General features: G+C 35.8%; 1 protein-coding gene across 1 annotated transcript in view; it reads left to right on the plus strand.

The window, feature by feature from the left end:
- The window catches only part of grk6 (G protein-coupled receptor kinase 6), a 119,421-nt gene that overhangs the window by 3,784 nt on the left and 89,380 nt on the right, over positions 1-26,257 (plus strand). Inside the window, 1 exon segment of the mRNA NM_001446857.1 lies at positions 20,729-20,824. Within this exon segment, the coding sequence (NP_001433786.1) occupies positions 20,729-20,824 (96 nt within the window).

Below are 26,257 nucleotides of genomic sequence, written 5' to 3' on the forward strand. Positions count from 1 at the left end.
AAACAATACCATTTGCACAAAATAAATTATGGGGTTCTTCTGTAAAGAAGTTGTTACCACCTGCGCTTCCTGCTGCCACCTGCGTTTTTGCCATCACACGCTGTTCACTTGCAATTAAAAAAAATCAACTCTGATAGGAAAAACGATTTACGTCAGTCTTTTGGACACCTAACGTCAGGCATTATTGTGCGCCTCGCGTTTTTAGAACTTGGTGCCAAGTGCGCTTGGTGTAATCGACCCCTTAGCTGTCCATAGTGCATGTATGTTATATTTAAAGTCTGCCTGTACTGGAAGTTGCTGAGACTTTTATTTCAGCATGTTGATGTACTTCAAACTAGGGTTGTCACAATACTGGAATTCGGTACCAATCAATACTGAAATTTTAAAAACGTCCATTTTCTGCAACTATAGGAGTATCACACTTAGCAGCCTCCCTGGGAAAGTCTATGCCAGGGTACTGGAGAGAAAGATTCAGTTGATGGTTGAACCTAGGATCCAATGAGGAACAATGCAATTTTCGTCTAGGTCGTGGCACACTAAAACAGCTCTATACCCTCACCAGGGTGCTCGAGGGTTCACGGAGTATGCCCAACCAGTCCACATGTGTTTTGTGGACTTGGAGAAGGCATTCAACTTTGTCCCTCTTGGCATTCTGTGGAGGGTGCTATGGGAATATGGGGTCAGAGGCCCCTGTATGAACAGAGTAGGAGTTTGGTTCACATTGCCGCCAATAAGTCAAACTTGTTTCCAGTGCATGTTGGACTCCAGCAGGGTTGCCCATTGTCGCCAAGTCTGTTTATAAATTTTATGTAAGGAATTTCAAAGTGCAGCCTTGGGCTGGAGGGGGTCCAGTTTGGGGACCACAGGATTTCATCTGTTATTCGCAGATGATGTTGTTCCGCTGGCTTCATCGAACATGGACCTTCAGCATGCACTGTGGTGGTTTCTTGCCTAATGTGACGCGGCCGGGAGGAGAATCTGCAACTCCAAGTACGAGGCCATGGTGCTCCGCCGGAAACAGTTGGTTTGCCATCTCCAGGTTGGAGAATTTCAAGTATTTTGGGGTTTTGTTTACAAGTGAGGAAAGGATGGAATGTGAGATTGACAGGCTGATTGTTGCAGCAGCAGCAGTATTGCGCTCAATGTACCGGTCCGTTGTGGTAAAGAAGGAGCTAAGCTGAAAGGTTCCTACGTTCCTACTCTCACCTATAGTCATGAGCTTTGGGTCATGACTGAAAGGACAAGATCTCAGATACAAGCAGTTAAAATAAGTTTCGTTTGCTGGGTGGCAAGGCTTACCTTTATAGATAGAATGAGAAACTCTGTCTCGAAGTTCCTGGAGGAACTTGGAGTAGAGCCGCTGTTCCTCCACATCGAGAGAAGTCATCTGTTTCAGATGCCTCCTGGAAGGTGTTCCAGGCATGTCCCACTCGGAGGAGGCTTCGGGGAAGACCCAGGACACACTGGAGGGACTATGTCTCCCGGCTGGCCTGGTAACGCCTCTGGATCTCCCAGGAGTACCTGGAGGAAGTGTCTGGGGAGAGGGAAGCCTGGAGTTTTCTCCTAAGACTGCTGCCCCACGACCCGTCCCTGATAAACAGATGAAAATGACATGACATTTCTCTCAAATATTTGTGCGCTGTTGAACATGTAAACACAATGGCAAATCAGCGCTGTTTAAGAATCTGCACAACAGCATTCAAATGTGAGTGGAAAACGGACGTTTTTTTCAGTATTGTTTGGTACCGAATTCCAGTATCGGGATAACCCTACTTTAAACTTAAACAGAATATTGAGTAGGTAGTGCATTTATTTTGCAGGGTGCACTATTGATTAGTTCCTATAACTGTGTTCTTGTAACTACCTTATTCTAAAACCCCATATGGTGACAAAAATAGGTGTGCTTGAGGCATTTTGTCCTTATTAATGCCAAATCTTTTTCATTAAGATCATTTAGCTGTCTATATTGCATGTATGTTTTTAGGTATCCAAAAACCTGAAGTTGCAGAGACTTTTATTCTATTTCACATTGAAACAGAATATTGGGTAGGGGGTGCATTTTTTTTGTCATCTTTCCCTCATCATTGTTAAAAAGTGGCGTGGTTAAGAATGTTGTGGCAAAAACTGTCAAACTTACTGCTTGCAGACTTGCAAATGGTCAGACTTTGACTGAAGATCACCAAAACATTTACTTTTTTTTAGTGGGTTGACTAAAGAATAACATTGTGCATTAGCACAATAAACATTAAATGAAGACATTTCGATTTCGCATAGATTTAAACTGTACCAAAGTTCATTTGAAAGCAGATGGGTTTGCTTGTTTGGTGTGCACTGGAGTTCAGATGGCAGCGCTTATACTTTTTCAGCTGAACCACACTGACGGAAGAATCTAAATAAAGTTTGCTTTATTTGGAACAAACCTATCAGTGTCAAGTGCACTTATAATTGATCAAACAAATTGACCTTGTTGAACATTTAAAATAGCTTTTTTCTGAAGTGATTTATGTTTGGTTCCACAAGAAATAGCAATTTTATCCTCATTTACTCACACTGGGGTGGTTATATACTTTAGAATTTCTTTCTTCAGTTGAACAGAAAGGAAAATAAACTGAAGAATGTTGGACAGGGTTTCTGCTATGCCTTAAAATGTCTTAAATTTCAGAAACAAAATGTTAGGTCTTAAAAGGTCTTAAATTTACTGAACTATTGTGTTGGTTTAAATCATTTTAAATGCGTCTTAATTTTTTTGTGTCCTTGTAAAGTTAACAACAACCACCCAATCACCAACAATCAATCTTAATAAAACCTTTAACAAAACTATAATCATAACTTATATTATAATAGCTAATTTAATCGTTTTATAAGCAATATGGTTTAATAATCTTCATTACAATAACAAAGTCAAGTGCTACAGTATTTTGGGGTTTCCGCCTGCAGCAAATTCACTTGCAGAGATGTGTAAAAGCAAAAGTTTGGGATCATTTTAAAGAAAACCCTTGGAATTTTCATAAAACACTGTTGAAAGTTATTTAAATAATTGTATATGTTGTCTGTGTTGTAATGTAACGTGTATTTATATAGCGACATATACAGGACAATGGCGTCAGTGCGCTCATTACACACCTGGTGGAGTGAAGAGACACTGATTAGACACTAACACGGGGAGAACATGCAAACTCACACAGAAATGCCCACTGACCCAGCCGGGACTTGAACAAGCGACCTTCTTGCTGTTAGACGACAGAGCCACCATTTCGCTCTTTATATACACCAGGGCTATTCAGTTCGTCATGGGGGCCAGTTCATGAAAAGCATCCCAAATGTGGGGACGGAGAGATATGGCTTGCAATATAAGTGATGACACAACAGCAAAATAAAAGCCCGTATGCTGTATTTTCGCTCCTTAAGACACCAACGTTGACTTTTTCTACATTAAAATGGTAAAATTTGGTGTGTTTTGAAACTACATAACATCAGTGTATTGTACAATGTGGCTTTTTTTTTTACAAACATATTCAAATGCTGTATTTCAAAGCTCAACAAAAGCAGTGTATTGCTCAAGTAAAGGCTTCGTCTACATTCAGACACATTTGTATGTTGTGTTTTAAACTGTATAACAATTAGGGATGCAGTGATTATACATTTTGGTTGTACGATTATATAGTCTGAAGAATAATGGTTTCAAGGTTATCATGATTATTATGCATTTATTAAATTCAAAACACTACTAGTTTAGAAAATCACAAGAAAACAGCTTATATTTTAAAATGTTGTTTATTGGTGCTCAGTAACCAAATACAGCTCAAAATATTAATAAAAAACAAACATTAGTCCCTTTCGCTCTTGGGGCTTAAAAATAAATAAAAAGTTTTTCATTTAAACATGAGTGATAATTTTACAATGAAAATAAACGACAGAACAATGAATAAATAAAAATAAATATTTTTATAATGTTAATTTAAGCTTTATAAAGAATTTAAATGAACTGTTGTTATTATCTGCATTCATACATACATAATTATTTTAATAATTTGTAATAATTCGTCTAATGTATCTTAAGTTAACGTTGCGCTGAAAGCCACGCACAACTCTCACCCCTACAGCGTGAGATCATTTGTACTGTGTGCGCCTGAAGGGCGCGAGTGTGTCGGTCCACGTGTGAGCCGTGCTTGTACCGCTCCCAATAAGCGCACGTCTCCATTGGAAATAACGAACTTGCATGCGGAAAAAAGACACAATATGTGAATGGCCTGCTGCTGTAGTTAATCCAGTGTGCGTATTAGCCTCAGAATAAGCTCGGAACTTTAAACTAGCACACAGTTGGAATAACTTTATTTAGTTGCAGCAGTTTTGTTCCGTGCAACAGAAACGCGTTGAGAAGCCTTTACGATTAATTAATCGCAATGAATTAAAGCGCAGTTAATAGTGAAATCGGCTAATCATTGCATCCCTATTAACGATATCAGTGCATTGTACAAAAAGCCTTTTCTACAAACATATTCAAATATTTTCGCCTGCTGCGCCACTCGTTTAATGTCAGGTGCCTCACTCTCTGCGGAGCCTTCAACTGCAGCTCGTGCTGTATTGAACAAACGCATGTCCCTTCATAACTATAGCGGCCGTTTTTCGACTGAACTAAATTTATTTTGGATGTCTTGGTCACACTATTTGGAGGGCTGGAACAAATTGCCTCGGGGGCCAGGTTCGGCATGTGGGCCGTCAGTTGAATAGCCCTGATATACACAATAATAAAATAATCATTACTCTGACTTTTTAATGTAAATATTAAGTGTACGTGAAATGTTAAACACAGTTAGGAGTTTCATGGCACTACATTTGAAATGTCAGGGTATTCGCGAGGTCTTAAAAAGTCTTTAAATGTCTTAAATTTCAAGAACTAAATTTTAAGCCTTAAAAAGTCTCATTCACTGAAATATTTTGTTGTGTCTTAAATCATTTTTTAACAGGTCTTAATTTTCCTCTGCCCAAGTAAAGCCACACAATCAGGCCGACATCCATCAAATCACCAACAACCCACCTATATAAAACCTCTTTTTAAATATTTAAGTTTTTTTTTTTTTACAATTTACAATGTACAATTGCTGTCAAAAATAATTTACAGTAATTCATTCACATTAATTCCCTAATTGCTAGCCAAAGAAAATTAACAGCAATTACACAGTTCCTCATGATGATAATAATAGTGCAATATATCCCTTATCTTTATCTTCCATTCGTACAAAAACTCTTTACAGAGGTAAGGGGGGAGGGGGGTAGACATAATATCTATAAATTGGCATGAAACTTAAGGATTTATTACAGAAATGCATTAGGTTGAATAGAAGTTATAGTCAATCAGTTTGAACTAAAAGCCAACAAATAAATATTGTTGATTATTTAGGTAATTGTCTCCACAATAAATATACTTTTAACTATGCTAAACTTGTCATTTTTGTCAAAATGATGTTTGAAATCGATGTTAAAAAATGTGTATACAGCTACAGTTTTCTTGTTTTGACACATTAAAGTATATCGCTGAGAAATAATTACATTTGATTGCAAGCAAAAGAGAATCCATTGGCCCAATCAGGCTATTAGAAATGATCATTAGTGTTAAGCCTTGTATAAGTCTAAAATTTCATTCATAATGGTCTTAAAAGGGTCTTAAAAAATCTTAAATTCGACTTGATTAAACCCGCAGAAACCCTGAATGTGATTTTTATGAAAATATTGGTACATTAAAAAGTCTTTAATTGCTAAAGAATGGGAAACCTGCCTAATGTTTGGCCCTGCATGTATACATCTAAAATTTAATTCATAAGGGTTTTAAAAGGGTCTTAAACAGTCTTAAATTTGATTTGATGAAACATGCAGAAACCCTGAATATGCTTTATTTGAAAATATTGGTACATTAAAAAGTCATTGACTGCTGTTCATGAAAGAATGGGAACCCTGCTTAATTTTTAGCCCTGCATGCATACAGTACATCTCAAATTTCACTCATAATGACCTTAAAAAGGTCTTGAAATGTCTTCAATTTGACCTGGAGAAATCTGCAGAAACCCTGGTTGGAAAAAGACCCAACTGAAACTATAAAGGCCAATGGCTGTTTCCCCCCTCACCATTCATCAGTATATCTTCCTTTGTGTTCAACAGAATAAAGAAACTCAAACAGATTTGAAACAAGTGGACTATGAGTAAACCAGGGCAGATTTCAATATCTGGATGAATTATCCCTTTAAAAGTGAGCTGTGCTGTTTGTAGCAACACATTATAGGCAGGAGACGATTATCAGCAAAATTTTAAGTACTTTTCACTACTCTGATCACAGCTTTAACATTTGATTGAGAGCTTGTTTACTTCCTTCTACCCTCTTCACGTTTTTTTTCCCCTCTTTTGAACATTGACAGGATGTAGTCATGTGCTGGGTTGATTCTTGAAGTTAAGCAGATGCCTTTTTTTTTTTTTTACAATGGAGGATGTTTCATGTCACAATGCTGTCACAAAAATAGGACTCCTTCCACTTTTTCTCAGAAGAACGATTTCACAAAAAGCCAAATGTTCGCCATCAGTTTTATTTGCTCGGTTCTGTGTTTTCTTTCTGATTTATACAGTGAATATCTTGATAAAAGTGCTGCCTTTTTGCTAGTGCTGATGCCGGAGGCTAGTTTTGCACACAGTGAATGAAACCCCTTCACCTCTGCACTGGTGCTGCATAAACAGTACATTTCATGAGCCATTTGCATCTCGGCCACTTCCCACAATGATAATAACGCTGGCTTGCTACTGTATTTGTACCATCATAATCTCTTTACTGCCGACCATTTATTTGAATTGCAAATAGCAGACTGTGATGTTAGCTTTCTGCTAGCTCTCACTGCTACCTTTCTTTTTTTATTAATCATTTGCGAGTTACACTGGGGGAAATACATAATCAACAAGTCATCATTTTTGCCTCTCAAATGGAGAATGAAGTCACATGCATTGTTCAGATGTAATTTTTATTTTTTATTTTTTTTATTTTTTTCACAGTCTTCATCAGTGTAAAAATCTTGATGGTTCTGTGGCTTTCGTCTATCCAAACTGATTGCTATTTTTCTATTTTCTATTGGATGCGAGGCGAGGCAGTGGCGCAGTAGGTAGTGCTGTTGCCTCACAGCAAGAAGGTCGCTGGGTCACTAGTTCGAACCTCGGCTCAGTTGGCTTTTCTGTGTGGAGTTTGCATGTTCTCCCTGCCCTCGCCTGGGTTTCCTCCGGGTGCTCCGGTTTCCCCCACAGTCCAAAGACATGTGGTACAGGTGAATTGGGTAGGCTGTGGATGTTTCCCAGATATGGGTGGAAGGGCTGGAAGGGCATCCGCTGCGTAAAACTTGCTGAATAAGTTGGCGGTTCATTCCGCTGTGGCGACCCCGGATTAATAAAGGGACTAAGCCGACAAGAATGCGAGTCAGTTGATTGGCTGGGCCGTTCCACAGCTTGATTTTTCTTTCTCTGAAAGCATTTGAGAGTTTCCTTGGCAATGTTTTAGATCCTTGTAATACTGAAATGTCCACCCTGGGGTCTGTTCTTCGTATCCCGCATAACCTCCTAGGGCTTAAGTATCCACGTATGTGGACAGCGCATTTGAGCTCTTAAGCGGCTATTTAAAATACTTTGAATGTTTTATATTTTGTTACAGACATACAGTGTCATCCTGCAACTGTTTTGCAGCATATGAAATGCCCCACATCCTATTTTCTATGTTAAATATGCATTAAAATTGGACCACATATATGGACATCGTTTGCCTCTAAAAGTACATCATATCAAAAGATGATACTTCGATTTTTATTCTAATTATGTTCCAATAAGCCTAAATAGCGAAGAGAAAAAAAAAATGCATGTAAAAAAACACCTTCGGCCTTAAGAGGTTAAATGATCTAAGATGATTTAGCAGATCCTGGATCTTTTAATCTTGAAAACTGATCTCTGGCTAATTTGGTTCTTCAAACAAGTTCACGAAGTAGATTTAAAATGTTTGGATGAACTGATCTGAGATCTCTGAGTGTGTTGTGAAGGACTGATCTATTGATCTGCGAAATCATGATCAGCGACACAATGACTGATTGACGGCACAGAAATGTAATGACACCCCCTGATTAATATTCATTTATTCATTTGAGAAAAATTACATAAAATTCATAAGTTTTGGTTTGTTAAATATGATACGCAATTACTTTCCATCTTTGTTGTGGGCTGCAGGCCTTGTACCAGGGTTCACCAAACTTGTTCCTGGAGGGGTCGGTGTTCTGCAGATTTTAGTTCCTACCTTAATCAAACACACCTGAAGAAGCTAATCAAGGACTTACTAGGTACACTCAAAAAAATGATATGTTGGCGTTAATTAACTTTTTTTTGTCCACTGGTTCCACGTAACCGAGTTAAGTTACCTTTAAGAAAGAATATTAATTTTAGTAAACTTAAGTTAGTTACATAAAGGTAATGTAATGTTGTTTAGTTCAAACAACGTAACATTTATAATTAAGCTTTATTCAATGTAGTTATTTAAGTTCAATTATTCTAAAATTGATATTGTTATGTTTAACCAAATAAAAAAACTGTTTCCGTTTCATTGAGTTTATTCAATAGCATTTTTACAATTTTACACATTTTCCAGCAATCAAATGATTATCAAAATCTAAAAATGGTCTTTATCTGTATCTTCACTTATTACAATAATTTAAAATATTAATACTATTAAAATAATAGTAATACAAGTATAAAGTTATAAAACAATAAATTATTTACAAAAATATGCTTACAAAAGCATCATAAAATACACTTTTCAAAATGATACTTTTCATATATTACAAAAAACATTTAAAAATAATATTCTGCCTTCAAATGATTAACAAAAATATACTTAGAAAAATTAAGTCTTCTTTTGTAAACTATACTGTACCTTCTTTACACTGAAAAAGCAGATAACACTTCAGTTGTTCAAATAAAGATTAACATTTTAAAGCAAAGTAACACGATCAGCATTACACCATAAATTAGAACAACCATCATAGAACATGCAATAGCTACACACATTCATCTCTGACATTTGCACCAGACACTTTCTTACAACCACTCCTTATATCTAAAAAAACAAACACAAAAAATAAAAAAACAAAATTGTGCATGAAGTCTGCTTCACACAGGTGAGTGGGCTTGACAAACCACATGTAAAAGCATTCTTAATTCTTAACATTCTTTGTATAATTAGCACATCTTGGGTGTACTGCCTCTTCTTGTTGATTTGCTGAATGTCTCCTCAATTGTAAGGTTCTTCAAAAGAGTCTGCTAAATGTTAATGTAACTACTGTAGATTCATAAGGTGGTGTTGCACATCAAGGTTTGTGCTTCATCATGCCCAGCATCCTAAAAATGTCAGATAAAAAAATAAACATTTACCAACAGATCAAAGGTGAAAGGAGGAATTGGTTTAACTTGAAAATACAAAATGTTTAAAAAAAAAAATTTAAATAGCTTACCATGTACTTCCTCACTTAGCTTTGAGGATGCATTCACACCTTTTTTTCCCACTGGTGATGTTCTAAATGACATGAAGTGACAATTAGTAATTTACTAAATAATTAGTAGTTAAAATTACTAGTAATTTTTACTGTACATCATTTTAATGTGTGTATAGGGATCTAAAGGCATAGTACCTGGATGATCCACAGTCTCCTCAGCCAGATATGGGATTTTAGAGGTTGAGCTGTAAACCTGTGAGGAAGAAAATAAATGCGAGTGAGCAAAGATTTGTAATAATAAAATATAATAATATAAATATATACAATTTAGAATAATATATTTATAATAATAAAAATAAAAAAAACACTGCAAACTACTAAACTTAAAAGTTTAAATGTGTTAGATGACCTAACAAATAAGCTTACATTAAATATGTCATCATGCTAGATGTCATCCTATTTAAGTGTCACATATGCTTGTCAAGTTTTTTTTTTTTTAAGTTAACAGGCTTGTATAATAAAAATGTGCCAACACCACCTTTTAATTATTATTATGTAAGTTATCAAAACTGGCATTCAAACTTGACAAACAACTTGACACTCATTTAAAATAGAGACTATCAAATCAAATCAAAAATCAAATCACTTTTATTGTCAGATTATCAGCAGCACGTGTGCTATGATGAGTGAAAAGCTTAGACTATTCTAACATGACTATTCCTTACTACCAACGTTTGCAACTTTATTTTGGGGGAGTTAATATACACAAAGTATAAAATTTTAAAGGAATGCAAAAAAACTACAAATTTATCTGTCATTAATGTGAAAAAGACTCAGGGAACATGGCAATTTCACAACAATACTATACACAAACACAACAAAGTATAACAAGGGAGTACATTAATGACTCAAATGTTGTCACAGCCTCAATATAAATACATAAAAAGTAAAAAAAAATCTCACCTGTGTGTCCACATTGGGCAAAGCTTTGTGCACGTTCTCAATTTGTACTGTAATCTTCATCTTTTGATTCCCATAATATGGCGCCGAGCTTGAGAGTGATCGTTGTGGTTTGAATCTTCTTACTTCCTGTGTTGTTTTGAAACTGCGCATGTGCAGATATTACTCCATCTACTGACCAAAATGCAGTACTGCAAAAGCAACACAACTCCCTTTCATTCATGGTAATTAAGCGAGCTGTATAAATGTGAAAACTTACTTTTTCTAATTTTTTCCAACTCAACACTTTTATTTTTAATACACAAACATAAGTGAATTGTTTAATTTAAACATAGTTAAATTCTTTGGACCAACTAAAGCCAAAATTCATTTTTTTGAGTGTATACTTGAAAACCCAGGTAGATATGTTGAGGTTGGAGCTAAACCCTGCAGGGATACCGGCCCTCCAAGACCAAGACTAGTGACCCCTGCTTTACACTATCATGTGTCAAGAGTATTTAACAATTTATTTAGTTTTACTTTAAGAGTGGATTTTCTTTATTATAGTAGCCTATGCCTATTCAAGGTGCTTAATCGGTGTAAGGAATAACTGGCTGTTAAAATAATTTTGCGTCCAAAAAAAGCATTTTGATTTCTGTAAAGGTGTCTGCAACTTTTTCGAAGCATCAAATCACTATCATATTAGCTGTAGGTCGTGAGGTTGGGTGACCAAATTTCAATGTCTAGCCAGCATCTAAGGACAATGTTAATCATAAAAATGATATTGATATTTGATTGATTTTTAGGTGGTGTTGGAAAGTGACCTAAATCATACTATGAGCCAACATCTTAAACCACCGTCATATTGACATCAAATACTGACATTTATTCATCAGGTATGGCAACCAAAATCCAATGTCTGATAGATAGTCAAGCTGTAACATCATTAGATGTTGATATTTGGTTGATTTTAGGTTGGATGTTGGACACTGACGTCAGCCTGACGTTGTGTTCTGATGTCAACTTGATTCTCAATTCCAAACAAAAATGCAACGTCCCCTCGATGTTACATCAACCTGACGTCATGTTGACATCCTGTGCATGGGTTGTTTACTTTTCCAAAATACTTTAATGTTTCTCAAAATGAAATATATTGTGCTCAAAGGGGGTTTTATTTTTTTACCCAGACATTTAAAAAAATATAGATTTTAGAGTAAAAAACAATACCTTGAAGTCGTTATTTTTTATATTTTTTTATCCAAGGTTATCATACCAGTCAGAATCTTATACTGACCCATCTCTTACTAGTTTACACTGATGAAGGGCAGAAGGTTGCTGAATAACTACTGAAAGATTTCAGCTGCCGTCTGGGCTTTCACTGCCTTTTTACACCTTCCCTTCTTCACGTGTTCAATACTTTTTTTCCTGTGCCATTTAATTTTATTACACACAACTTCATTTGTAAACTAATTAGATTTGTTTTCTTTTCATATATGGATTTCTTTGCTTGTTTTCAACATCCGGTGAAAATGCCAAGTCAACAGCACCTTTATAATATAGAAAAATGGTGACGTGTTGAACACTAATTTCCCCCACTGTATATCCTCAGGTTTAACTGTGGTACAATTGCCAGCTCTCAGGTTTTAATTATGTAAGAAAATGAGGTTTCTCAGAACAGCTGTTGTAACGTACACTGTTTTGATCTCCTGTCAGATTGCAAGGGTTTCCTGTATGTTTGTAATCATTGCATCTCATCCCATTATGGTCAAATGTATTCTTCAAATCCCCTCATAGCCTAGCAACAATGCAAACACCTGGCTGGAGCTTTCACAAGAGTCCTCTCCATTCCCGAGAAGCGTGTCCCGCGCGCAGCATCGCTTTCTGACCTTTCCCCGCGCTGTCTGTTGACAAGCGCGCCAGGTCTAGCACCTGGGCCAGTCATTCTAATCGGGGAGCCCGAGCTGTCCTGATGACGTTAGCTGGGACGGGCGCGGGCCAGCGGGACATTCTCATGGCATTGGCGTGATTCTTTTTCTGAAATCGATCCAGGGATGTATTAGATACGACCTGGGTGGGAAAATAAACAACAGAGGCTAATTCGTAGGGTGCACTGTAATATGCAGGGTTAGTTCACCAAACAATTCAAAAGTGGTCATTTAAGATGTTGGCAGGGGTGCACATTTCGGACGATGTGTACAAAGGGCAAAGAGAATACCAGATTATGCTTCTCCTCAGAGCTTTTCCCTGCTCAAGGAAAAAAGCTGACTAAACTGACCAAAACATTTTTCTTCAAGGTGTTCTTCTGCAGCAGTTGTGTCCTTTTGTTGAAATTATTTTGCGCTCAATTTGCTAACATTATTGCTAACATGGTAAAGTCATTGAAAAATGCATTGGTATCATTTAGGGATACTTGGCTGACAACTGAAACTAAAAATGTTATCATTATTCATTATTTTATTCAATAATTTTAAGATTTGTAGGACTTTATTCAGACAGTGGGTATCACTGTCGCCTTAAAGCAAGAAGGTCACTGATTCGAGCCCTGGCTGGGTCAGTTGGCGTTTCTGTGTGGAGTTTGCATGTTCTTCCTCTGGTCGTGTGGGTTTTCAAGGGGAATTGGGTAAGCTAAATTGTCCGTAGTGTATGTGTGTATGTTCTGGTTCTCCAGGTTGTGGGGGTGAGCGTTAGGCTAACTACCCATCTTGTGAAAAAATGAGATGTTTCGAAACACCAACATGGTGAGGCTAAATATCAACTTCGATATAATGGCCCTGGAGTAAGTAAGACTTTAATCAATCACGCATAAAAAAGCAAGCCAATAGAATAACCACTTTGTTTGAAAGTAACACATTAAAATCGCACATAGCATATACAGTGGTAGACAAAATTCTTCTACAACATGAAATATCTACAAAGTCATCATTATGCTCTGTAAACCATAGAATTGAGCCATCATAAAGAGGTTTAAATGATTTTTTTTTACTGTCAATGTCACATAATTCCATTCATCTTCATTTATCTAGCAATTTTACAATGTAGATTGTGTCAAAGCAGCTTAACATAGAAGTTCTAGTAAACTGAAACTGTGTCAGTCCAGTTTTCAGAGTTGAAGTTCAGTTCAATGTGGTTTCATTTTTCACTGCTGAACGTCCAAACACTGACAATCACATTCCTTCACAGAAGATGCTAAATTACTTCTGTATCATTGTCAGTAATATGAGAACGTAAGTGTTAAAGTTCTCAGGAAATACGAACCGACATCTTTCACAGTAGCACATCTAGAAAGCTGTTAAAGGTGGACATACCAAATAGTTACAGGTTGTAAAAAGGGATAAAAGCCTTGGTTTCTTAGTGGGTATTTGGAGTTTTCACATGAGAGCGTCCTCTGGTTTTTGGAGATTTACTACTGATCACAAACATACTTCGCTGATAAGATGTGACTATAACAGCTTTGCTCAGTAGCGTTTGTGATTTTTAATTTCAATTAACTACCAAGTTGGGTGAGGCAGTGGTGCAGTAGGTAGTGCTGTCGGGCATCCGCTGCGTAAAAACTTGCTGGATAAGTTGGCGGTTCATTCCGCTGTGGCGAACCCGGATTAATAAAGAGACTAAGCCGACAAGAAAATTTTGTGTTGTAACTTGTAGTTACGTATCTATTATAGATTAGTGCTTAGTGCTCGGATTAAGTCTGTTTGTGCTATTCACATATTGTGTCCAAAACCATGTTGAAAAGGTTACGCGTGCTTCTACCTTTACCGATTTAAATGCGATTCTACATGAATAGGTACAGGTACATGAGTGGAATTTCCATAGAGTGGAATATTTAGCAGATTGGGACACTGTGCAATGTGTATTGCTTAGTGCTGCACTGGATAGACTTTTTTTTGCTCATATAAAAAAAATCTTTTAATTCTTAGTATTACCCGTATTAAATAAAGGGACTAAGTCGAAAATAAAATAAATGAATGAAAATTTAATTGCTCTATACCAGAATACAGTTTTACTCCTCGGAAACCATAAAACGTTGTTAATTTAACTTTCATGTTTTTTCTTTATTGAACTTATCGACACTTGTAGATTGTTTATTAAATTGTATGCACCCCTATACAGAACAACCCCAATCAATCTAAAATTATACATTCTTTCCAAATGGTTATTCAACTCATTTAGGGAAAATGGATTCATATTGCAATATACAGTCGAAGGCAGAATTATTAGCCTCCCTTTTAATTTTTTTTTTCTATTTTTTAAATATTTCCCAAAGCATCTTTGAGCAAGGAAATTTTCACAGTATGTCTGATAATATTTTTTCTTCTGGAGATAGTCTTAATTGTTTTATTTAGACTAGAATTTTAAATTTTTTAAAATTATTTTATGAACCATTTTAATTTAATTAAAATTTTAATTTTTTTAAGCTATATTTTTTTTCGGTAGTCTACAAAACCAACCATCGTTATACAATAACTTGCCTTATTACCCTTTAAATGTCACTTTAAGCTGCATAGAAGTGTCTTGAAAAATATCTAGTAAAGCATTATGTACGGTCATCATGGCAAAGATAAAATAAATCAGTTATTAGAAATGAATTATTAAAACAATTATGTTTAGAAATGTGTTAAAAAACATCTGCTCTCCGTTAAACAAAAATTGTGGAAAAAAATTAATTAGGGGGCTAATAATTCTGATTTCAACTGTATATCGCAGAATAAAAAATATTGCAAGATTTTTTCAATATTGTTCAGCCCTATTTAAAAAGTAAAATAATATTTAAAAAATGATAAAAATATGGATGTCGACTGATTCATTCGGTTATATTGATGAATCGTGGCAGCCCTATAAAGTGGAGGAACTATTATGTCAATTTGTATGCAAAAACACGGAAGCGAGTTAGCATTTTAGCAGTTCCTGTTCCCTATGGGAATGGGATTTCGGTTAAATCGCTTAAATAAGGTTTGTGACTACATCAAACTCAAGATACCTTCACGTTTTATTCTACGACATAAAACACATTAGCTACATCTCACTCTTGATTTTTTGGAATCGGTTACGCTTCTTTAAAAAGACGGTTGCTATTAAGCTGCTAAATGGGACTACAGGTGGTGTCTGGGACATTATACACCATCGAGCTGAACTGGTCTGGAACGCAGCTCGCTTGCGTTAGGCATTTGGATTTGTCTGTTATTTAAGTGTTTTCATGTATAGTGTTTTATAGTTTGTTGTATTTTTCTGTTTGGGAATTCATATTGTGTGTTGATAATATCTTCACTTGTAAAGACCGTCAAGACAGATTCATTTGTTAATCGTTTATTTTAATTACCTGCCCTCAGTAATGGAAATTTGTGAATACATGTGTAAGTAATACATACATGTTAACTATCATTTCAACATGATCTGTTTTTTCTTTATCTGAACACATTTAAAACCCTACTCAGTGTTTGTGCTGCAAAACTCCTATTACTATAAAACACATTTTACTGGACTGTCCTGCTTTTACTGATTCCAGAAGCCTTTTTTATCAAATGAACTCTTTGAAGGACATTTTTAACAAAGTAAAACCTGAAAAGATTTTAGAGTTTTTATCATGTATTAACACAAAAAAATCTTAATTAATTTATGTTTTATTTTGTTTGTTGATTTTTAAATTGTATATTTATTGTTGAAAGATTCCTGCCATGAAAATAGCCTTGGTTGCTGACATAGCATTAAATAAAAAAAAAAGTAAAAAAAAATAAAAATCTGAACACATTTAACTCTGTCATGACTGCAGTATTTACACTCCTTCTTGAAATGTATAGGATATGTGACTGTATGGGCTGTTTTTTTTTTTTTTTTTGAATGTTGAATGTTGTTGTGTCCATGATGGAACTTGCAGGCATATAGACTTCATGCCTTAAGCCTCATTTCTGTCGTCTGTTACTATGGTAAGCGGGCTGTATGCACGTGAGTGATACACTTATTTAGTCTTATAATAATATTATGTAGGCACATTTTTACATACAGTTTTAAAACTTTTACAACAACCGTAAAGCAAAACAAAATGTATTTCCCACATAAAAAACTATCCAAAAGTCACGTACTGTAGGTCTATGTGTTTTTGCGTATTTATTTGTTTATAATATATAGTGTGCATTATAACATAATAAACAGAGAGATTCAATATTTGTCATGGAGCATATTTCCAAAAATAAGCTTTAAGAGTTGTCTGTAGCAGGGTGGAGCTGACGTCACAGGCAAGCACCCCGAAGGCACTGTAGTCTGTTTATAGCCTAATGTTAGCTTTTCAGTTCTAGCGTTTGCATTTATGATCCAAAGTGCTCAAAGTTGTATTTTCGTGTGAGGATTATCCAGCTAGACAAAACTTGTAAGTGTAATGAACAGTGTTTTAACACAGAGCTTATTATTTGCAATCTTCGAAAAGCCTGTTGGAAAATCGGGATTTTATCGAGGGAACCAGTTTTATGCTAGCAGCCGATTAGCCTACAAGGAGACGTCAAGGTTCCTCCACTCTATTACAAAATTATTGAAAGTATAAAGCATTGTTATTTACAGTACACACGCAGCATGGTTTTTAATCATATTTAAAGGAGGGTACCCTCAGATATGGGGTTCCTGTCTTCTTTAAGACCCCTGTGACTTTCCACCAGTGGATGTAGGAGAATTTTTTTAATGTCAGTAAAACATTAAAAACGTTTTAGGAGAAATTGTAGTTCATGGTGATTATTTAATGTAAGTCAATAGTCACCAATACTTTCATAGGCAAAACAACAACAACAAAGGCAAAATACATTGAACACCCATGACTGTGTAAAGGAAAGCAAACATTTTTTACATTTAATGCCTTTAATTCACATCCTTGGCAAACAATCCTGAGCACATTCATGCTAGTCTGTGTTTAGCACTGTATGCTTGATATAGAAAAGAAGGATGTGTGTTGTATTGTTCGTCGAAATGGATTCAGCAACCTATATAAAAGAGTAGGATTAAGGTTGTGTGCGTGATCTCAGTTGGGAAGATTGACTTCACAGATTCCCAGTGTTTGATATACGTCATTACACAGCAGGACAGGATACTCACGGTTTCAGATTGTCATGAACACACTTAGAACTGTTTCCTATGTTGTGGTTTAAAAGTGATTGTGATGTAAATTTTTGACTCCTATAAAGCATAACATTTATAAATACAGTATGTGACACAGTATTTATATACTTGTAAATTGTAGGTGGGCATAGGTTAATTTTTAAAATCTAGATTAATGTGGCTCATTTGAATTTCGCCTAATGCATTTAGAATATGTGCGCTACCCGAATAATGACTTAATATAAGTCTTCGAGAACGGGTTTCTCAAGCCAGGTGGCGCATTAGACCAGGGGCTCATCTCCGGTTTATAAAATGCATCACAAACTGCTTGAGAAACTGTTCTACTATGATAATTGGTGATGAAAATAAATAATGTTCAATAAGATTTACTTGTGTTTACTGTTTATTCAGTTAAACATGAATTTTGAACTGTAGGCCTACATAAGCTCCAAACAGCGAATTGTTTTATTTATTTATTTATTTATTTATTTATTTATTTATTTTTTGATGACCTTAATCCGACTAAAGTCATAACTGAACTAAAAGGAAATGGAATTAAGACATGGAGTATGCATATATTAGTGAAATTATTGAAGTAAACGCCGCAATCAAACTATTACCGTCATGTAGGACTTTTCACCATATATTCCAACAAGAACCACACACGTGGCTGTCAGTAAAGGACTGCACACACACACACACACACACACACCGCGAAATGTGGAAGATTTTTTCTTTCCATTCGGCGTGCGTTATTAAATTCCATAACACTCTCACCCGTCTTTACTCCTTATTTGCGTTTAATACCCCAGTTTGTCACGGGGGCATGAATGAAATGTTCATGAGTTAAAATGAAACTGCCGAACTGCAGTTACAGTCACCCCGAATTACAGGAATATTACATAAAATTACTTCATGTAAACACCTTAATTATATTATTTTCTATTAAGGCAAATAACTAGACTACAGATGTCCATGTAAGCGTAGTCAGTAGTGTCTTCGAAGTAAATGAAAGATCCAGAAGGGCATCCTGCTGATTTTATTCAGAAGGGCACTTTTTTGTCAGACGGCTCACCGCCCTTGTATACATCCATGCTAAAATATCAAAGTGAAAGTCATCGTAGCTTGCGTAGAATAGACCTAGCTCCCAATTAAAATTTGAGAATAGATATATATATACATATATATATATTTTTTAATCTCGCGATAAGAGTCTCTCTTTAATGCAGCACGTTAACGGCCCACCGCTATTATAAATACAGTATGTAAAACTTTTAGCGCCATTTGGAGGTGTCCATGTTGTTAACATCGTTGCTTTCCATGTTGCTGTATAGACTTGTGCGTCCGCCTTTACGCTTCTCTCTTGACATTGAAAATATAATGGCTGAATCGTAGAAAAGCTTAATTAAGATTGCGTGTTTCCAATTAATCGAGCAGCCCTAACCCTAGATTGCCTTTATGGAAAACAACGTATTTCATTCATTTATTCAGGAAGGCTCTCAATTGATGCGTCCATGACCGAAATGCGACCTCCGGTGGACAGTACCAGAACACGCGGAGAACATGCAAACTCCATGCAGAAATGCCAATTGACCCAGCTGAGGCTCGAACCAGCGACCTTCTCGCTGTGAGGTTACAGTGCTAACCGTTAAGCCACCATGCCGCCTCATCCCAATCAGTCTAATTTAATAAATTCTTTCCAAGTAGAGCTAGTCAAGGTCTCTGGTGAAATTGTATTGATATCACAATATATATCGCAACAACACAAAATATCGCAGTTAAAAAAATCCTGCCGTTATTTTAAAGTGCATATCATCATGCGAACGAGGTAAGCTTACAAAGGGGGCTTGGTTTGCTTCATTTGTCCACTCCATACCTAAATGTCCCAAAATTCAATGTGATTGTGACATTGCAAAAATGTAGTGCTCAAGAATTTAGGGCATTCCATTTAAACCCATTCAGATGCTCCATCAGTAGTAGACACTTGTGTGAAGTAGTCAATGACGCATATCCGAGAGAACAAGGCTGAGGGAAGTTAGCAAGTAAAGGGCAATAAAAATTGGACTGCTTCCTTCATAAGATCTCAGTGTGTCCTCAAAAGCCATGTGTATTCATTTTGTTTTGCCTGTATGTTTTTTTTTTGACTCTTTAAGTGCCAATTCCCATTGACTTGCATTATATGAATCACCAAAGAATCATGAACAAAAGTCTATACCTTAGAATGGTCTGAGGCTAAGACAATTCATGTTACTCTACATCTTTAGCATAGCGCAATGACAGTTTTAGGGTGAGAAGAGTTTAGAATTTTTACTTCAAGATTAATGAATAGGTTTATTGAGAGTCATAACCAGAATAGTCTGTATTTCAGAGTTGTAATTTTTAGAAAGAAGTAATTTCTTATTAGTAATTAGCTTCTCTTAAAAGCCAAAATAGCACCACTATCACACATTATTACTCATTCATACCACCACACATTGTACCAGAAGCCATTTGACAACATGTTTATAAATATTTTAACATTGACAAAGCAGTTTGCAAATTTATTTCTCAAATTGAAATTAAGTCAACTTTCTGGTAATAAGTTATGATGCAGATCAGCAGCAACCAATTGCAATGTAAAAATCCACCGCTTCAGAGGATTCCAGAGAATGCACTACTGTAAGCTTTGGTTTCGTATGGTTTACCAGTTTTTGTAATTCATTTAGCCGATCTCCCGGTCTGGTTAGAGCACATTTAGCTTAGCGTAACTTAGCATATATCATTGAATTTTATTATAGAGAGTCTTGACCAGAATAATCTGTATTTCAGAGTTGTAATATTAGAAATAAGTAATTTTTTATAGTGCTTAGCTAATAGGCTAGTGTTAGCTTGCCCACAGATTCTCTTAAAAGCCAAAATAGCACTACTATCACACATTATTACTCATTCATACCATCACACGTTGTACCAGAAGCCATTTGACAACTCTGATAAATGTTTAAACGTCAATTAAGCAGTTTGCAGAAGACTTTTCAAGCTTTCAAAAGTGCCCTAATTGAAGAATCACCCCATATGTGGCCTATATATTATTCACATTATAAGATGATATAAATGTATTCATATCCTATTCTGTCTTCCAAAGCCCACCTGTGTTAAGATGGTAATCTAATAGCATTTTAGAGCCTGTATGCAGTTCCTGCCTCTAATTTGATCTCTGCTCGATTCCTTTGCAGGAGGGGGTGGGAACAGAAAAGGCAAGAGCAAGAAATGGAAACAGATGCTTCAGTTCCCCCATATAAGCCTTTGCGAGGAGTTACGTCAAACTATAGGTAGGTATACATTTTATGGTTATAATTAGGTCCATATGAAATCTGCGCGAGCAGAAATTTTAGGTCATCATTGAGAAAATTTTTTTTTTCCTTGTGTAAATGTCCATAAATTTATATTTATTCTGTTTTTAAATTAACGTCAGTAGTATTATTGACTAATATGAAATTGTTCACATGCTTTATTTGCAATACAGTTTGTAAAGTAGTATTTTCTGTATAAAGGGGAAACAAAGCGCTCAGTTAAGTTTACATTATTTTTTACACTGGATTCCACTTTAATGAAAATATATTAAACAAACTTGATTAATGTATCTGTTTAGCAGAAAACAGCATGTTTTACTACAGCTTTTAGACCTAGGCTGCCGCCATTTTGGAATATTGCTCTGTCTGACGTAGGCATGAGACGATAACCGCTTTCAAGGTTTACCGTAGTGTGAAAAAGTCAAGATTTTAAACCAGCTAAAATATTCTGTTATACCCTTGCTAAGGTACATTTAGGTCCATAAATATTTGGACATCGACACAATTCTAATATTTTTTGGCTCTATACATCAACACAAGGGTTTTTAACTGAAACGAACAAGATGTGCTTTAACTGCAGACTGTCAGCTTTAATTTGTGGTTATTTACATCCAAATCAGGTGAATGGTATAGGAATTACAACAGTTTGCATATGAGCCTCCCACTTGTTAAGGGACCAAAAATAATTGGTCAGAATAATAAATATAAATCAAATTTCTGGAACGCATAGACATTACCAGACGCTGAGTTTCATAGTTTTTTTTTTTACCCAGGCATTTAAAAAAAACTTATTGTAGAGCAGTAATTACAATACTGTGATACCATGAAACCCGGATATTCTTATCCAAGGTTATCATCCCGTCAGAAACGTATACTGGCCCATGACTAGTCTGACATCACAGGTTGGTTTCGTTCCCTCGGCTGAACAGATACAGTGGAAGTAAAGCACTGAAAACAATGCGTGAAGTTGTAGACATGGAGATAGTGCAAATACAAGCATCAGATGTGTGTCTAAAATATATTTATTCTATTTTTCTTTTTTCCCTTTTAATTACCGACTATTTGATGCACTTTGATTCACTTTCTGCATTCTGCAAACCCTGTATGGGTTTCAACCATGGTAGTAATGGATTGAACGGCGACTGGATAGCTTAATTTAACCCAATGCATGAAGTTGAGGACATGCATCGCAGAGCTGGTGCAAATACAACAAATACAAGCATTTAAGTGGCTTAAGTTGTGTTTTTCTTATTTTAATACTAGGGATGCTCATTTTAATTAATTTTGCCAACCGCTGCGCATTAACTATTAACTGGTCAAATTAAAATAATTGACGTGCCTATTTTGTGTGACACATTAAATGTTGCATTTTAAACTACTGATTTATTTTAACATGCGGACAGCATACAGAACATACCAGAGCATCTTCACGCACCTGCAGTGTTTACAACAGCACAGAAATAAAGAATAAACTAAACAAAAATAATAAAATAAAAAGCCCTGCCCTAGATATTTTTTCACTTAAATGACAAATTTAGGTTACAAAACGAAAACACTGACTGAATCTTTTTTTTAAGAACCGGCATAGGCTGTTTGTCCAATCAAGTTTTTTTTTCGCTCAAATCAATTGCTCTACAGTAAATATGCATTCAATTAATGCTCCGCTGTTATTCTTATGTCACACACCACTGTCAACATTGTATTGTCATTAGTTTAAAGATTATTTCTTAATTACGATTGACTTGTATCCTCTGTTTCACTTGTGGTTCATGTGTACGCAGTGCATGTAATAAAAGACAAAGTGCTCTATTTTGACAGTCCATACGCAGAGCGCAAAACGCAGGGCGCAAATGCTTTCAGGGCGTGTCAGAACACATTTTTGCTAATTTAAGGACAGGAAAATCCGCTTTGCGCCGTGGTGCATGGTCTAAGAGTGTTGAGTTTATTTTCTTAATGAGTTATAGGTGTGTTTTGAGAATAAACCAATTAGAGTCTCATCTCCCATTCCCTTTAAGAGCCAGCTGCGTCGCGCCATAAGCGCATTTGCTATTTACAGGACGTAAAGTAAGTCTAAGTGGAAACTGAGCATTTCACAAGCAAACAGTTAACAGTTATTTTAACAGAAAACTGTTAAACAGAGCATCTACTGCGTGAGAATGAGAGATAATGGATCTACTTTCAATTTCGCTCTTGAATAGGGAAACCTTTACGCACAGACATCAATCAGTCTATAAATAATTAATTTCGTTCGTTAAGTGCAAATATTCGTTTCAGAACTATTTCTGAATTCAGTTCTAATTTCGAGCAAACGTATAAATGAACAATAATAACGAAGTGTGCTCAAAAACCTGAGTTATATCCTAAAACACATGCTGTGCCCCATATGGTCTAAAACCTGCAGGTGGGCAAATCTAAGCTTGTTTTTAATAAAATAAATATAAATATGGATATAATAAATAATACTGCTAATAATAATAACATTATACAAAAGCAAATTGTTATGAATGAACTGAAAAAGCCTCCCGAGATGAAGAAGACATAAAAGCAGTGGTTTTTCATATTGAGGGCTAGAAATTATGTAGCCTAGAAAATAATATGTTTTGTAATATTTTAATCCTTTATATTTATATCCTATATCTATTCTTATTATATCCTATATATATATATATATATATATATATATATATATATATATATATATATATATATATATATATATATATCCTTAATATACATTTTTTTTCATATGTAAAGATATTTGCCTATTGCTCTCTTGTGCGTATTAAGCAGTGTGTAAGAGAGGCGCAACTCTGCGGAGTTTAGACCGGGTTTGTTTTGGTCTAATGAAAAATCTATTATGGTTTCTCAAAATAGCAACGCGCCAGCAGTGCTCCTTAGAACGCCTTCCTTTTTAGACCAGAACGCCTATGGGCGCACATATGAGCGCTGATGCTATTTAGCATTTGCTATTTAAACAGCATAGCACCACGCCTCAAAACGACTCTTGCGTCAAGCTGAAACTAGCAAAAGACTATTGCGCCGCGCCTTTGCGCCACATTGCACCGGGTGTATGATAGGGCCCAAAGACAATGAACCTTAACGCTCATGTGTTGACTTTTTGTAAAGTATAGGTTACTATAGCATATAACAATTTTGTTGTTCACGTATGAAATTGCATTAATTTGAATACATGTTTCATAAACTATAAAATTAAAGCCTCAGTTTGGTGTAGAGTTATCATTTTGCAAAAATCAAGAAAATCTTTGGATTTATTTGATTTGTAGATTAGGCTATGAAGGCTATTTTAATATATATATATATATATATATATATATATATATATATATATATATATATATATATATATATATATATATATATATATATATATATATATATATAATAATAAACTATTTATAACTGTAATTTTCCAAATGGAAAAAAGGTTGGTTTCTTGGTTGTAGCCTACACTAAATCATCAATAGCATCAATTTATTAAGTTTATGATGCGGCTCCATGCAGCACAGAGGTCAACTCTTGTCAACTCATCTGTGTCAAACTGTGACCAGAAATATCCTTCTTTCATTTTGTTTTGTGTTGCACGTGTTGTTGTCCCGGGAGTTAACAAATATGTGTTGAACTGTTGTACATTTTCAGGTCGATCACAGCGAACATGCTTTTACGTTCCAAAAACGTGAGGCGCACCACACTGCCTTTTATGTTGACAAGAAAAAAAAGATGTTCTTTTTTTTTTATGTCACTAGGAAATGACTGAATCAGCTGACCCATATTATGTGCGAGTGTTGCTGTCAATAGCCCCTTTCACACAGTGATACCGGTAAATATCCGGAAAATTTCCGGAACGACTTTACCGGTAAATTCAAAAAAGTGCTGTTCACACAGGCGAGGACGTTACGGAAATTTTCCGGAAAAGAGCATTCACACATCCATTCCAAAATACCGGTAAATTCTGACATCATTCACCACAAATGAGCTTTAAACGGCTGCGCTTGTATTTGTAAACATTTGACTAAATTACAAACTCTGTGGATGATCAATATTGTGAACAACTTTCGCAGGATCACTTTCGCATGTCGAGATGTTCATATTATGTGCGTGTGCAGGCGCTCACAGGCTGTTTCACAGGCACACGCAAAGCTTGAAGGTAAACAAACAACGGCTTATCATAAGCATCTCATCAATGATTATTTACACAGTTGGCATTAAGAAGAACATATAAACGTGATCTGACTAACTTCTAGCAGCTAAATGTGTCTGGAAAAATATTCAAAGGCTTTAATTACTAATAAACCGCACGGGCGTAAATGCATCTGACTGTTGTGATTGGCTAAAGCAGACGTCTCACGTCAACAGGTTCTAGACGTGCACGCGCTTATTACAGCAATCTTCCTTCTGCATTCACACAGCGCAGCATCCCGGCAAATTGCCGGTAATGTTACAACTTCTCTTTCCGGAAAATAGCCAGAGCGAATTTACCGGTATTTTCAAAAAGGGCCTGTTCACACATACAACCTTTCCGGAAAATTGCCGGTAATTTTCCGGAAAGGTCTGTATGTGTGAAAGGGGCTAATGTTGTTAGAATTGTCATTTTTAAAAACATTATGATATTCAAGATTAGTCAAGTAATACAGCTCTCGATAACTTGAAACAGCGACCACAACTCTCTCCTCCATCATTAAAAGTTTCCCGTAGTCGCCTTGACAACACAAATCCTGCTGTCACCTCAACAGAAACCTTGCAGATTGAAGAATAAAAAGGCATGACTGAGGTTACATTTTCCACTCGAGCACACATTGCGCGCAACGGCAAAACAGGAGTCAAGCAGGGTGCATAAGCAGCGCATAAATAACTCGCGGCCGTTAGTAAACCATTCAAAAGATGCACCTCTCATAGCAAAAATGCAGGTTTGCTGGAATAGGCCCCTTATGCAGTCAAATTTAAAAAATATATATTAAAAATATTTTATTAATCATTTAACTGATACCAATAATTGATTACAAACACCCTTTTGGTTAACAGTTAATCGGTTATTTTGAGCATCTCTATTCAATCCCTATTTAATTCACTTTGGTCCACTCTCTTGCGCTGCACCAGCGCTGCCTGAAGAGGGGATTTACATTCAGACTAATGCAACAAGTAAAATCATAAATGACTTCTGTGATCGTGTTCAGTCTTTTACTTCCAACTGTATCTGTTCAGCAAAGGGAACGGCACCAACCCTATGATGTCAGACACAGCGATATTCCAAGATGCCGGCGCCCTAGGTTTAAAAGCAATGGTAAATATATATCTTAAAGGGGTAGGTCACCCAAAAATGCACATATTTTTACAATTTACTTACACTTAAGGTGTTTCCAAACTTTTAGAAATGTCTGTTGAACACAAAATCAA

Source organism: Danio rerio, chromosome 21 (assembly GCF_052040795.2).
Source record: "Danio rerio strain M-AB ecotype USA chromosome 21, GRCz13ab, whole genome shotgun sequence".
Classification (NCBI taxonomy): domain Eukaryota; kingdom Metazoa; phylum Chordata; class Actinopteri; order Cypriniformes; family Danionidae; genus Danio; species Danio rerio.